The sequence below is a fragment of the Physeter macrocephalus genome, chromosome 20, assembly GCF_002837175.3.
Source record: "Physeter macrocephalus isolate SW-GA chromosome 20, ASM283717v5, whole genome shotgun sequence".
NCBI classification, from domain to species: Eukaryota; Metazoa; Chordata; class Mammalia; order Artiodactyla; family Physeteridae; genus Physeter; species Physeter macrocephalus.
This window is the reverse complement of record NC_041233.1, coordinates 85,779,311-85,793,476: the sequence shown is the minus strand read 5'-3', so window position 1 is coordinate 85,793,476 and position 14,166 is coordinate 85,779,311. Positions and strand designations below refer to the sequence as shown.

The following is a 14,166-nucleotide window of genomic DNA, read 5'->3' as shown; positions in this document are numbered from 1 at the left end:
ATACTGTTCTCCACAGTGGCTGTATCACTTTACATTCCCACCAATAGTGCAAGAGGGTTCCCTTTTCTCCACACCCTCTCCAACATTTATTTTTTCTAGATTTTTTGATGGTGGCCATTCTGACCAGTGTGAGGTGATACCTCATTGTAGTTTTGATTTGCGTTTCTCTAATAATTTGTGATGTTGAGCATCTTCTCATGTGCTTCTTGGCCATCTGTATGTCTTTGGTGAAATGTCTATTTAGGTCTTCTGCCCATTTTTTAATTGGGTTGTTTTTTTTTTTGATATTGAGCTCCATGAGCTGTTTGTATATTTTGGAGATTAATCCTTTGTCCGTTGCTTTGTTTGCAAATATTTTCTCCCATTCTGTGGGTTGTCTTTTCGTCTTGTTTATGGTTTCTTTTGCTGTGCAAAAGCTTTTAAGTTTAATTAGGTCCCATTTGTTTATTTTTGTTTTTATTTTCATTACTCTAGGAGGTGGGTCAAAAGAGATCTTGCTGTGATTTATGTCAAAGAGTGTTTTTCCTGTGTTTTCCTCTAAGAGTTTTATAGTGTCTGGTCTTATATTTAGGTCTTCCCTCTTAGAACAGCTTTTGCTGCATCCCATACATTTTTTAAAGTTGTGCTTCCATTTTTATTTGTCTCAAGGTATTTTAAATTTTCCTCTTTGATTTCTTCATTGACCCATTCATTGTTTAGTCTCCATGTGTTTTTGTTTTTTTCCAGTTTTCTTCTTGTACTTGATTTCTAGCCTCATACCATTGAGGCTGGAAAAGATGCTTGATGTGATTTCAGATTTCTTAAGTTTATTGAAACTTTCTTTGTGGACTAACATGTGATCTATCCTGGAGAATGTTCCATGTGCACTTGAATGTATATTCTGCTGCTTTTGTATAGAATGTTCTCTCTATAACCATTAAGTTCATCTGGTCCAATGTGTCATTTAGGGCCAGTGTTTCCTTATTGACTTCCTGTCTGGATGACCTATCCATTAATGTAAGTGGGGTATTAAAGTTCCTTACTATTGTATTCCATCTATTTCTCTCTTTATGCTGTTAATATTTGCTTAACATATTTAGGTGCTCCTATGTTGGGTGCATAAATGTTTATAAATGTTATATTCTTTGTTAGATTGACCTCTTTATCATTATGTAACACCCTTCTTTGTCTTTTATTACAGTCTTTCTTTTTAAAGTCTATTTTATCTGATAGGAGTATTGCTTTCTTTTCTTTTCCCTTTGCATGGAATATCTTTTTCCATCCCCTCACTTTCAGTCTGTGTGTGTCTTTAGATCTGAGGTCTATATGTAGGTGTAGTGTAGATTCAGTGTGTCTGAGGGAGGAGGTGAGCTCAGGGTGTCCCTATGCCACCATCTTGGGCCCCTCTCAGAGGACTTGTCTTAAGCTGCTTTACATAACATTCTGCTTGAGAAACATCAGTTTTACACACCAATGACTAGGGAGGGTAGACTGACAGAAACCATAGGTGCTGCTCCTAAACCACCACTGTGGCCACAATAGTAGGTTCTATAGAGAATGCATACACATGCCTATGTAACTGCCATTGTGCTAGAAAAGAATATGGTATAACATCACTTTTAAGAGCCTAAAGTGTACATGCAAATAAATCATATGGTAGGAGACTTTCTGAGGAAAAGAACTTACCAGTCACTGTGGCAACTTGGCAGAGGGAGCTGACAATGTTTTGAGGTGTTGGCTTCAACATCACAGATGTCATATTTGAGTTGGGCCTTGTAGGGTGTGTAACAATATGCTACGTGGAGAAATGCAGTGCCAGCTAAGCAAAGAAAACAGCATGAACAAAGGCCTTACAGCATTTAAAGGACTGGGAAATTCAGGAAATGGAAACTTGGGGAATGGCCTAGGAGTCAGTGTGGCTGTAATTTAGGCTATAGATTGGGGGGCAGAACACCAGGAGATTAGCCCACAAGGATAAGTTGGACCAGATAGTCTGCTGGGGTAAGGCATTTGGACCTCACCATTTAGGCAATGGCTAGCTCCTGATAATTTTTAAACAAGGAAATGCTATGATCAAATTGTTATTTTAAGGATATAAAAAGATCAGTGTATAGGGCCAACTGAGAGAACCCCTCCAATTGTATTAGTCAGAATATGCTAGTTTGTGCTGCAATAATAAACAAACCCCAAACTTTAAAGGCTTAAAAAATGTTTATTTCTTTCTCTCACAAGACGTGTCTCACATGAGTCAACAAGGGTCTTGCAACATATAATCCCTCAATATTCTATCTTGTAGCTGCACCATCTGGATGGAACACAAGGCATCCATGTCTGCAAGGAAAGAGAGAATTAGTCTCACAGCCTTGCTTAACTGCTGGAGAGCTGGGATTGTTGGTGAGCAAACAGAATACTTGGTGAGCCCTAACTGTCTCTGCCCCACCAGGAGAAAAGGAATTTTAAAACTACCCAAATAGGGCACCATAAGAACCATTGGAAGGGCAGTGGTGAGGTTGGCTATAACACCTAGAACTTGTGGAGCTCCGCCGGGGCCAGCCAGCCAGGGAAAAGTCAGTCCTTCTGTATCCCATCCACATGTCTCTGCTCTTTATCCATCCCTGTTCACAGATGGGTGTCTGCTAACCTCTACAGAGATAGTTGTGGGAAATTAAGAAATAAGCTGATCAAGATTCTAGGTTATCGGGGCCGGGAGCACATGGTATGTGGAGATCCAAGGCCAGGTGCGTGGATCCTATTGTACCAGTTTCCCTCTTTGCCCTTCTGTCTCATCTGTGAGGGAAGACGAACGAGGCAACCTCTGGATGAGAGAGTGAAAGAAGGGGACAAAAACAGAGGAGAAAGAACAAAATACTTATATTGGGGAAAAATAACATGTTAATAGTGGTTGTCTGGAGGTGGTGAGATTATGGATCACCTTTTCTATCTCTGTAACCACCTTCCTTTTCTGTATTTCACATTTTAGGCAACTTTAAATGTTTTCATCATTTAAAGGTAACTTGATTTATTTAAAACACTATGTAGAAGTTTTACTGTTTATTCTGAGAATGGCTTGTGAGGTTGACACTCTCAGCATTTTGATTTAATTATTTACACTATGCAAGTGAAGATTAGAAAAGATCAGCAAAGAACTTCTCTGCGAGTTGAGTAGTAGGTTCGATTAAGGATCTTAGGACAGTTTGGACCACTGCCTGGGAGGTGGGTCTCCAGGGAGGGGATGGAGCCTGGCCTCGGCGCAGGGTTCACAAGCCACCGACTGCGGTACGGGCAAGGCTGAACCTTCAGCAACAGAACCAGACTCTGCCCCACCGCGAGCACATTTCTCAGGGCTGGGTCAACACCAAGCCCTGTATTGTCTGGAGAAACTCCTCTCCCCTCTGCTCATGACTGAATAATGGAAATAATTGTTTTTGATTCTTAAAATTTTTATATTGATATGCATATTTTTTAAAAACCCTTTGTAAAGATAAAAAGGATGTTAGTTATGTAATAATTAGCACTGTGACAGGAATTGGCAGCATGGGGTAATATTAATTTGAACAGACGTAAAAATGAACACTGAAAGGATGAGAAGTTTGGGTCTTGTAACTTAGTTAATGCAATTTTTCCACATGTGAGTCAAGCCAGGGTGGTGACTTGCGGTTCTGTCACTTGAACATTCTTTCCCTCTGCGTCACTGGAGAGGTTACGCAGTCATTCTGATCTTCCAGCTGTTTCTAATCAAATTAAATGAAAACTTGGACACAGGCTCTGAATGAACCCACACCATCTCCAGACAGGAGATGGTGCTCCTTGCTTCAAGGAGCCCTGGGGGCGTGGAATCTTCTTATCACTTGTTTATACACATTTATTTCATTCCTGATGCAGAGAAAAACATACTAAGAGCCTTTAACTAAACTGAAGATCTGTTCTAATCGCTGTCCAGCCCCCTGTCCTTTGTAGGTCCCGCTAGAGGGACTGTGTACAAGCCTGTTTGAAGCAGGCCAATCAAATATGATAACTGAGGCCTCAGAAGACACAGGCAGAGCCTAAATTTAGCTCAAACACCACGGTTAGGAAACATGTCTATTAGGAAGACTGCACCACAGCCTCACCTTTGACGATAGATGCAAACATCTCAAAGAGAATGCTAGCAAAACTTCTTCTATAATATAATAAAAATAAAACAATTATGTTCCATGTAAATCGGTACAGCGTAAGGGTAACTGGTAAGAGTACAGGAGAACTGGTGTCCCGTTCCAGCTCCATTTACCAAGTACCTCTGCACAAGCAATTTCCCCTCTCTAAATATCAGTTTTCCCATCTGCATATGGGGAGTGTACTTCTCTCACTGCATCGTTGAGTGCCTGGCTTATAAGTGAGGAAACAGAAGGAAGGGAAATTCTCACATCCAGTGAAAGGCAGAACCAAGATTCAACTTCACCTTCACTGGACTCAGAACCTGGGCTCTTAACCTCTAAGCTGTAAGGGGGCCAGGAAGCAGATATAAAAAAATACAGGGCTGCTTTTCTGAACTAGGATAGAAAGAACTTTTTAGTAATATAAACAAATGAAGAAAACATAAGGTGATTTAACAACGTGAATTTTTAAAACTTTTAAATATAAAACATACTTTTTTAAAGTTTAAGAGGTTAATAACAAACTGAGCAAAACATTCACAACATATATTGGTTAATATTCTAAGAATATTAAAAAGTGTCTAAAAAGATGAATATTCAATTTTTAAAAAGACAAAATATGTACACTGAAAATTCACAAAATAAGAAATACAACTGGGCAATAAACAGAAAAATACTCTAAGACAGAAAGACTCTCCAGAATAGTTCCTAGGTTGAGAGATTGTCCGCGTTCCGAAAGTCCTTCTTCGGTCCGTTTGTCCCCACGCTCCCAGCTTGTGGCGAGCTGGGGATGTGAGGCCTTTCAGCAGGACACAGCGGGCTCCTGCGGTCCTGCATTTCACTTTCCCTGTGTTGACTGTTGGGGGCTGCTCTGCTGAGGCTTGAATCTGGATCATAGTCATTCAGCTGGTGAGCGAGCCTGCCTGATGCTAACATCCCAGGTAGCTGTGCTTCACTGCTTCATACTCATTGTTAAGCATTCTCATAAAGCAGTAAAAACTGTTCCTTTATGCAAAGGGATCAAGAAAGAAAGAAAGCAGCATGGTAATGAAAGTGAAGTCAAAGTGTGCAGGTTTTAGGAAGTTTTGGTTCTTGGTCAGAAGAAGAAGAAATCTTGAGTATAAAGCCTACCATTGTGCAGCAGCTAATACAATATTCACAAGCAGATATTCTAGGGGCGTCTGGACTTATCCCTTTAGCACGTTAAGGGGTCTGTTGCATTGCCCTTCCCTGAATGCATGTTCCTTCAGGATTCTGTGCCTTCTCTTTTCCTGTTTCCACCCGCCTTGCTTCCCTTCCCCACCTCAAGGCCAAGCCCTTGGCACGTCCTCTAAGAAGCCTGCTCTGCAGCGGGCAGAGTGGGGCGGGTCTTCTCAGTGTGCTTGTCACGCTTTGTATCTGCACAGCGTAACCGGAGGGTGACAGCCTGGACTTGGGAGCCGGACTGTCTGCGCTCAGTCCCAGCCCCACCACTGATCAGCTGTGTGATCTTGACCCTGTTGCTTCACCTTTGTGTATCTTTGTGTATTTTTACCTGCAAAATGAGGGTAAAAATAGCACCATCTCATGGGAAAGTCTAAGCCTTAAAGGAGTTAACGGATGCTCAGCGCTGGGGCAGGGTCTGACATGGCAGCAAGCACGGTTCTGTCACTCGCCCCCAAAACTTCCCACGCTTCATCGTGGTTACCTGTTTACATGCAGTGCACGGTTCAAAAACAAAGACTGCCATAACTCAGTAAGGCAGATAAAGTGTAGTTTCTTTCATTTGTTTATAGATTTTCCTGGACTTCCTCATGAGCTGGCCACCTCTACCCCACCTGCTCTGGGAGAGGAAGCTTTGTAGACTGAGTGTGATTCAGTAATTTAAACAGTCCATTGATAATGCTGTTTGGGGGGTAGCTGCTTAGACTCTGACCTAAAGGTCTCCAAACCCCATCCAGCTCCTCTGGGAGAGAGGGGGACATCCTGCCTCTGATGGGGGAGCTCAGGGGCCTCCGATCCAGGCCATACTCTCTGTTATCCCAGCTGATAGGGGCTCTCCCTCGTGCCCTGGGGGGCTGCTCCCACTAACCTCACTGTCTCTCAGCTCAGGAAGACCTAGTGCCTCTTCCCATGACTTAGCCCCACCAGCTGTGGATTTTCCAAACCTCTGTTCCGTCTTCCGTCCTGTCCCCTGTTCCAGGGTCTACCCCCAGCTCTTCTGCTGTGAGCTTGCTCTCAACTCACCATCCCCCCCACAGGAGACGGAAGGGAAGCTTAGCTTCCCAAACTAGACACCCTCTCTGCCCTTTGATCAATGCTGGGACGGAGACACTGAACCCCTCCTGCCCCCTATTCAGGTTTCCAAGTTCTATCAAACACACAGCTGCCTCTGTTGGCCGTGTCATCCCCACCCCGACAACCCTTGGGAGGAGAAAGGGGGCTGTCCTCGATTCTTCCTGATGGGCTCTCTCCCACCCCCACGTGGACTCTGGGCTGGACAGCCAACCAGGCACTAATACAGCTTCGTTCCCTTCATGTCATATCAAGACTGCCTTGTAACCAAAAAATCCTGCTTTGAATGTCAGAATTTAAATGCTAATATTTTCTTTTCCCTTTGACATTCATGTGGCAGCAATTTAAATCCCCTCAAGGCAGAGAAAGAAAGTAGGTTAAATACAGTAAACTCCATCCCCACCCACCCCCAATTCCAAACATCCGCCCCGTGGTTTGAGTTGGTCTCCAAGTTTGCCCTGGAGCTCTAGAGACAGACTTTGTCCAGTCCATTGGGCTGGGCTCTGTCTAGATTCAAATCCTGACCCTGCTGCTTACCCTGAGACCTTAGACAAGTTACCTATCCTGTCTGTGTCTGTATTTTCATCTGTAAGAATATTACCTTGTGAGGTTATTTTGAGGGTTAATTGACTCATGGGAAGTTTTCAGGACAGTGTCTGGCACATAATAAGTACTCACAAAAATTGTGCTTGAATTCAAACTACCAATACTGTTACCTGCCCCAAACTCAACTCTTCCTTTGAATCTGCCAATAAAGCTCCATGGGAATAAAAGAACTAGGCAGTGGTTTGTACTGAGCAGTCTCTGCTGAAATATTATTGCTTCTCTTCCGGATGGAAAAGCTAACTCTCTCTTCTCTGAGTGACCCACTTGTAATCTACGGAGCAGAGTTAACTGATCTAAGAGGCAAGTCTGCAGATGATGACGTGGTTCTTCCAGCATTAACACCCCCTTTGTGTGTGTGTAACTATAAAGATAAATTCTGAGTCAACCTGTAGGAAGATGAATAAAATTAGCTCCAATGGACTTTGAACAAAACATATGTTATTAAAAAAAAAATATTTTTAATTCTAAAGGATTCAGTCGTCAAGCTATGAATCTAAAAGTTTCATGAAAAAAAAAAAGTGGAATCAAAGAGGAGCCGCTGAAAAGGGCCTAAAGATTATCTAGAGGCCCACGCGTTTCCAGGATGAGGAAATGAGCTCCAGAGGTAGGAAGGGACTTGCCCGAGCCTCAGGGGAATTCCTGGTGGAGCCAGACCCAGGGCCACCCCAGTGCTCCGCACTGGTGTTGCTGGAGATGCCAAAATCAGTTACAGGATATTGTACTGAAACCTTCTGGAGACCTAGAGATTATCCTAAAATTGACTGAAAGAAACTGGAGAATGTATTTTCCTATTATTTTGACTTCATAAAAATGTACCGAAGTAAAAGTTAAAATCCAGACTGTCAAAAATGCCGGTGTAATTTCCACCATGGTTTTGAGTCTTTCACCGTGTGTGTGGTCTGTTTTAGTACATTGTGTTAAAGGTACATTCAGGTTTTCTTTATTACAAATGTACTTAAAAACAAAAAAAAAAAAGTGGAGTGTGTGGGTAGAGATGTTTTAATAGAAACATTTGGGAGGAACTTCCTCATTTCCAAAGCATGCCTTCAATATAGAAAAAAGCAAGGGTGTTGATTTTTCTTTGGGGTTTGATGTTTCTTCTTGGCTCTTGGTCACAGCACAATATATGGAAAACTCATCAGACTTTATTTTAGCAAATGGAATAAAATGGAACAGTTACCTAAAGGAACAAGACATCTAGGCAAGAACCCAAGCATCTGGCTCTCTGAGATTATGGCCTCATTTGGAAGAGCTGCTCCCTTCCTGTGTGCAGTGTGTGACATTCAGGGGCACAGAAACCTAACTGCCTATATTTTCCTATAATTAAAACTCAAGTCTACCTAAGCCCCCATCCTTCCTGAATCTAGAAAATCTAGTCAGTTTCAACTAAAACTATCACTGCAGGGCTTTCTCAGTCACTTTATGATTTCCCTGACCCCTCCTCCTGCTCTGAAGGGCGACATCAGCCCCAGAGGCTTGTCTACATTGTAGCCAGGGCAGAGGGCGCCTGTGGGGAAAGCAGGAGCTCTCCAGCTGTCCTCTGTCTACAGTGGCACCCGGTGAGAACAATCTATATACTACTGGGTTTTCATTTCCTAAAATAACTGATTATGGAAATGTCACCGTTTTAAAGAAGTTCTGTGATTCCTCTGAGTCAGAAATAATCTCTTTCTGCTCTACAGCTCTTACATTTTATATTTCTTGTGTCACTCACCACATATTTTGTATTTTATTTGTTTCTTTTCCTATTTTACCTTCTAGACGGAAAGGTGCCTGAGAATAGAAGAGATTGTCTTATTCCTTAAAGAATAACCATGAAATCTAATGCATGGCAGTGCTCCAAATATGTTTTCTGAACGAATAAATTGATGGTTGTGTCAGTCAGCTTTCACTATGATAATGCTGCGTAAAGAAAATGTCAGCAGCTTGCAGCACTTATTTCTCCCTTGCAGTCATGGGCAGTCGGGTAGCTTCCATTCTGCCCCATGTCCTCCATCTGGGACTCATGCTGTGGGAGACACTATCTTGTATGCTCACTTCCCACGGTGGTAGTTATCAGAGGGCTGGTGGGAATTCTCTCAACGTGTTTTCCAGCATCCACTTGGGATAAGCAGGAGCCACCGCTTTCCTCACTCAATTAGCCAAAGCGACCCACCCAGCCAAACCCAACTTCCCTGGGAAATGCACTTCTCCTGGCGTGGGGGAGGGGTGAGGTAGGACAGACTTGGAGGTGAGAGGGAATATCTGCTGAAACATAATGTAACCCACCACAAAGACATGAGGAATATAGAATGGAAAAGAAGCAGATCCATAGGGGATAGTCCTGCTGCAGCAAAGGTACTACTGAGCCAAGCAACAGCCCTGAAAAGGCTTTTTCACATTAATTTCCCATCCTTGTAAATTTTCTGATTGAGCAGTTGGCATACATATATAGTTCTAGCCTGCATGGAAAATAAACACCGAGGAACTAAAACCTCAGCTGTAGAATGACATGCAGACTTTCCCAGGAGACTAAGATTCAATAGCTCCTTTTCTCCTCTCAGAAGAAATGGATAGGGCAGTCTTAATGGAATGAAGTCCATTAAAATTTTTTAATATCTTTATTGAATATAATTCATATGCCATAAAATCCACCCATTTAAAGTGTACAATTCAATTCAATGACTTTAACATATTGAAAGAATTGTGCAAGCATCATCACTGTCTAAATTTAGAACATTTCTGTCACCTCAGAAAGAACCCCTGTACCCATTAACAGTCTCTCCCTATGAACCATCCCCCAAGCCGAGGCAACCCCTAATCCACTTTCTGTCTCATTAGATTTGCCCATTCTGGACATTTCCTAGAAATGGAATTGTGTGATATGTTGTCTTTTGTGACTGCCTTCTTTCCCCTAGCATATGTTTTCAAGGCTCACGGGTGCTGTAGCATGTATCAGTACTTCATAATTTTTTTGTGGCTGAATAATATTCCTTTGTATGGATGGACCACATGTTGCTTATCCATTCATTGGATGATGGATATTTAGGTGGTTTTCACTTTGGGAGTACTATGAACATCGTGTATAGGTTTTTGTGTAGACATACACTTTCATTTCTCTGTTATAAAAAACCATTTTTAAAGTCTTTATTGAATTTGTTACAATATTGCTACTGTTTTATGTTTTGGTTTTTTGGCGGAGAGGCATGTGGGATCCTAGCTCACTGACCAGGGACCAAATCCCCACCACCTACACTGCAAGACGAAGTCCCAGCCACTGGACCACCAGGGAAGTCCCTCATGTCTCTTGATTATACACCGAGGAGGGGATTGCTGGGTCTTGTGGTAGCCCTACGTTTAACCTTTTGACGAACTGCAAACTGTTTTCCTGAACAGCTGCACCATTTTACGTTTTCATCAGCAATGTACAGCGCTCCCAATTTCTCCCATCCTCACTGACATTTGTAATTATCTTTCTTGATCCTAGCATCCTTAATGGTTTTGATTTGCATTTTCTTAATGGCTAATGCTGTTGAGCATCTTTATTGGCCATTTGTATATCTCCTTTGGAGAAATAGCTATTCAAAGACTGCTCATTTTTAATTAGGTTGTTTATTTCTTTATTATTGAGTTCCAAGAGTTCTTTGTATATTCTTGACACCTGTCCCTCATCAGATAAGGTATTTGCAATTATTTTCTCCCATTCTTTGGGTCGTTTATTAACCTTCTTGGTGGTTTCACAGAACGAAGCCCTTTTGCCTGAACTCTTAAGCTTCTTTTGTGCCAGCACCTCTGTGCTTCCTTAATTGGACTTCAAGGCCGCCAGAGCCTTTCAGCTTAAAGTAGAAGCATCACTGCTAGCTCTCCTCAGGGTCATGTCACCATCAGAATTTGCTCTCTGATGTGTTAAGAAATTATTTAACTCCCTCCATCCAGTCCCAGATAGTCTTACTGGGGACAGCACAGTGCACATCGCCTGGACTTTATTTATTTAAATTTTGATGAGGTCCAATTTATTTATTTATTTTTTATTTTTTGGCCACACTGCGCGGCATGTGGGATCTTAGTTCCCTGACCAGGGATCGAACCCGTGTCCCCTGCATTGGAAGTGCAGAGTCTTAACCACTGGACCGCCAGGGAAGTCCCCAAAGCAGGGGTTTTTGTTTGTTTGTTTGTTTGTTTGTTCGTTTGTTGCCTGGACTTTAAATCCGGTTCCTCCCTTGGAGTAGTTCCCAGGTACCCAAGAAATTGTCATCAATCCCAGTAAATGTTCCAGGACCTTACCTGCGTGTTCTCAGTGCTCCTGATCTACAACCTAGAGATGAGATGACCTAATTGAAAAAACTAAACCTATAAATCTCCAAGCACGAATGTGCCTTTGTAAACCTGAACTCTCCTGAGAGCCCTTTGTTTCCAACATGCAAGAAGGCTTTGGTGTGCAAAGCCTGCTTTTTAGTGTCAAGCAGGCTTTCAATCAGCAAACTGTAAGTGCACACAGAACTTTTATAAGTCAGGTGTTCTTCAATTCTCTGATAAACTGACCTGTAGCACAGAGGATGGAGGCGCCAGTTATGGGGCTCTCGGAGCTGTCCATCTGCTGGCGGATTCATGGGTGTCAGTTTCACCACCCTTTCTTCCCTATTTCCTTTTTTAATACATAGAAACTTATTTAAAAACCTGAAGTTGTATGCGAGTAGCCAGACTCCATGGATGATGGCAGTGCTTAACTGCCTTAGGTAGGGTTTCCCGGATCATGTCCGGAGACAGAGACAGCGCCAGAAGGGAGGTTTGTAGGGAGTCTCTCCGGGGCCACTCCCGAGAGCTGTGGTCCAGTGAAACCACAGAAGAGTGAGGCACGCAGGCTCATGCTGTATCCTCAGGGCTGAGTTATGCTGAAGCTTAACCCCAGTTATAGGACTAGGGTCAAGAGGTGGGTGGGAGCAGGTCCTGACGTGTCTTCTGGGTGGAGGTCTTTGCACTGCCTGCAAGGCGGCAGTGAGGGGGCAGGAGGGCTGCTCTTTACAGGGAGGGTGGCTTGCTTCTGCAGGCCCAGAGGCTTTGGGGAATTAGGAGTTTCAAGACTGAAGGGGGAGCTGAAACCATCCCAGAGGTCCTTGGCTGGACACTTCCCCTTCTTTTGTCCTGCTGTTCCAACAGTTAGGCCCTGAGCCTGGTGGCCATCTTTCTCTGCCTTCTCCCTCTGGGAGGTGAGACCCTCATTGCTGTTGTAAGGAGGGTCTCTGGCTTCCACATTGACTCTCCATCACCATAAATCGCTCGCAGGTTTTCATGACGAGTGTCGACTTTGCCATAGTAATAGCTGTTGAATTCCACTGTCATTAGAGTCGCTGTTTCCTCCAAACTTTTCACACATCTGGCACTTTACACCAGCATTTCCTTCCACCCTCTCAACTGGTCACTGGCAAAAGTTTTAATGACTAGACAGGGCATTAGTTTCCCTGGGCAGCCATGACAAACTGGGTGGCTTAAACAACAGTCACGTGTTGCCCCCTGGTCCCGGGGACCAGAAGTCTGAAATCAAGGAGTCAGCAGAGCGGGCTCCCTCTGAAGCCCCGAGGGGAGAACTCTCCTCGCCTCTTCCTGTTTCTTCCTGTTCCTGGCGTTCCTTGGCTGTGGCTACATAGCTCCAGTCTCTGCCTCCATCTTCACACACCTTCTTCCCTATGTCTCTCTGTCTGTAGGTTTCCCCGCTTCCCCTTGGCAAGGATGCCATCATTGGATTTAAGGCCAATCCTAAATCTTATTTTGAAGTCCTTAGCTAATTACATCTGCAAAGACCCTCTTTCTAAGTAAGGTCCTGTTCTGAGGTTCTGGGTGGACGTGAATCTCTGGGGACACTCGTCAACCCACTACCAAGAGCCGCTTTGTGGCAGGGGCTATTCGTGCTTGACTCAGCACCAGTGAGAGGTAAGTCAGGTAGCAAGTGAACCAGTTCCAAACCCCACGTTATTTTTGTCACCCCCGTCCTGGTACCAGTTTCACGGGGTGGGTTCTCCAGGAAGCAGACTGGGCATTCACTGGGGAATGTGCTCAGTGCCTGAGGAAGGAGGAGGGTAGCCAAGCCGCAACAGCCTCGACCCCCCACCCAGGGAGCTTTGGAGTGAACATCACCTGTCCGAGCTGTCCTGGGTTGGGCCAGATGGTTGGCTGTTCATGCACCCACCTGTCAGTCACTGGGTATGGGCTGCCCTGGGAAAGGCTTGACCTTGAATGAGGTAGCTCTCTGCAGCCGAGTAATCCGTGGACGGCTGGCAGCTGAAGGCCGTCTGCTGAGAGTACTCAGCAGCGGCAAGAAGTCCTTCCTTCAGGGAGGCCCAGAGGTGAGGGTAATGGGGTGAAGATGGAGTCAAGGCTCCCTGAGCACCCAGCTCACCAAACCCTGAGCCTTCTCCTCCCCTTCTGGGCCCCCCTAGCTGATGAGTCAGCCAACCAACCTCAGTCAGAATAGTTCAGTAGCTGACAAGGTTGGACACACAGCAGGAAAACCTCTGCAGAGTCAGGAAATGCAGCAGCCATGACTCTACAGCTTGGGAATTAACACCATTATTTTAGAGAAAAATGAGCTGATTCAGGAGAAGTTAATTACCTTGCCGCAAGTCATCAGCTATGGAAGTGAAGATGAATTTTGTTAATTTTTCTTTTTTACTCATTTTTTAAAACTATTCTTATTTGTATGGAAGAATAACAAATGATCCAAATATTTAACAATGGGAGAATGGGTGAAATAAATTTGATTACAGTTATATAATGCTATATAGCTATAAAAAAACACATCTGAAAAAAAATTAATGACATGGAAATAAGTTAATGATAGAGTCTTAAGTGAAAAAGGCTAGTTAAAGCAGTGTATATAGTTTAATATTATTTTAGAAAAAAGGAAATAGACAAAATAATGTGAAAAGTTATTTATTGAACTAGTAACGGTTGTTATCTCTAGGTCATGAAATTATGAATGGATGATTTTATTTGCTACATTTAATGTTTTACTTTTCAATAACAAAATTGGTGGGCTTCCCTGGTGGCGCAGCGGTTGCGCGTCCGCCTGCCGATGCAGGGGAGCTGGGTTCGCGCCCCGGTCTGGGAGGATCCCCACGTGCCGCGGAGCGGCTGGGCCCGTGAGCCATGGTCGCTGGGCCTGCGCCTCCGGAGCCTCTGCTCCGCAACGGGCGAGGCC

The 14,166-nt window shown here is 43.8% G+C and overlaps 1 protein-coding gene across 13 annotated transcripts in view; it reads left to right on the top strand.

Moving 5' to 3' along the window:
• PSD3 (pleckstrin and Sec7 domain containing 3) overlaps positions 1-14,166 on the top strand; it is a 706,021-nt gene that overhangs the window by 56,499 nt on the left and 635,356 nt on the right. For 4 of the 13 annotated variants that reach the window (XM_055081025.1, XM_055081023.1, XM_055081022.1 and 1 more), the window contains one exon: positions 2,276-2,373. The exons of the other annotated variants lie outside the window; for them this stretch is intronic. In XM_055081025.1, the coding sequence (XP_054937000.1) occupies positions 2,289-2,373 (85 nt within the window). In that variant the 5' untranslated portion in view covers positions 2,276-2,288. The remainder of the gene's footprint in view (positions 1-2,275; positions 2,374-14,166) is intronic. 13 annotated transcript variants of the gene reach the window in all.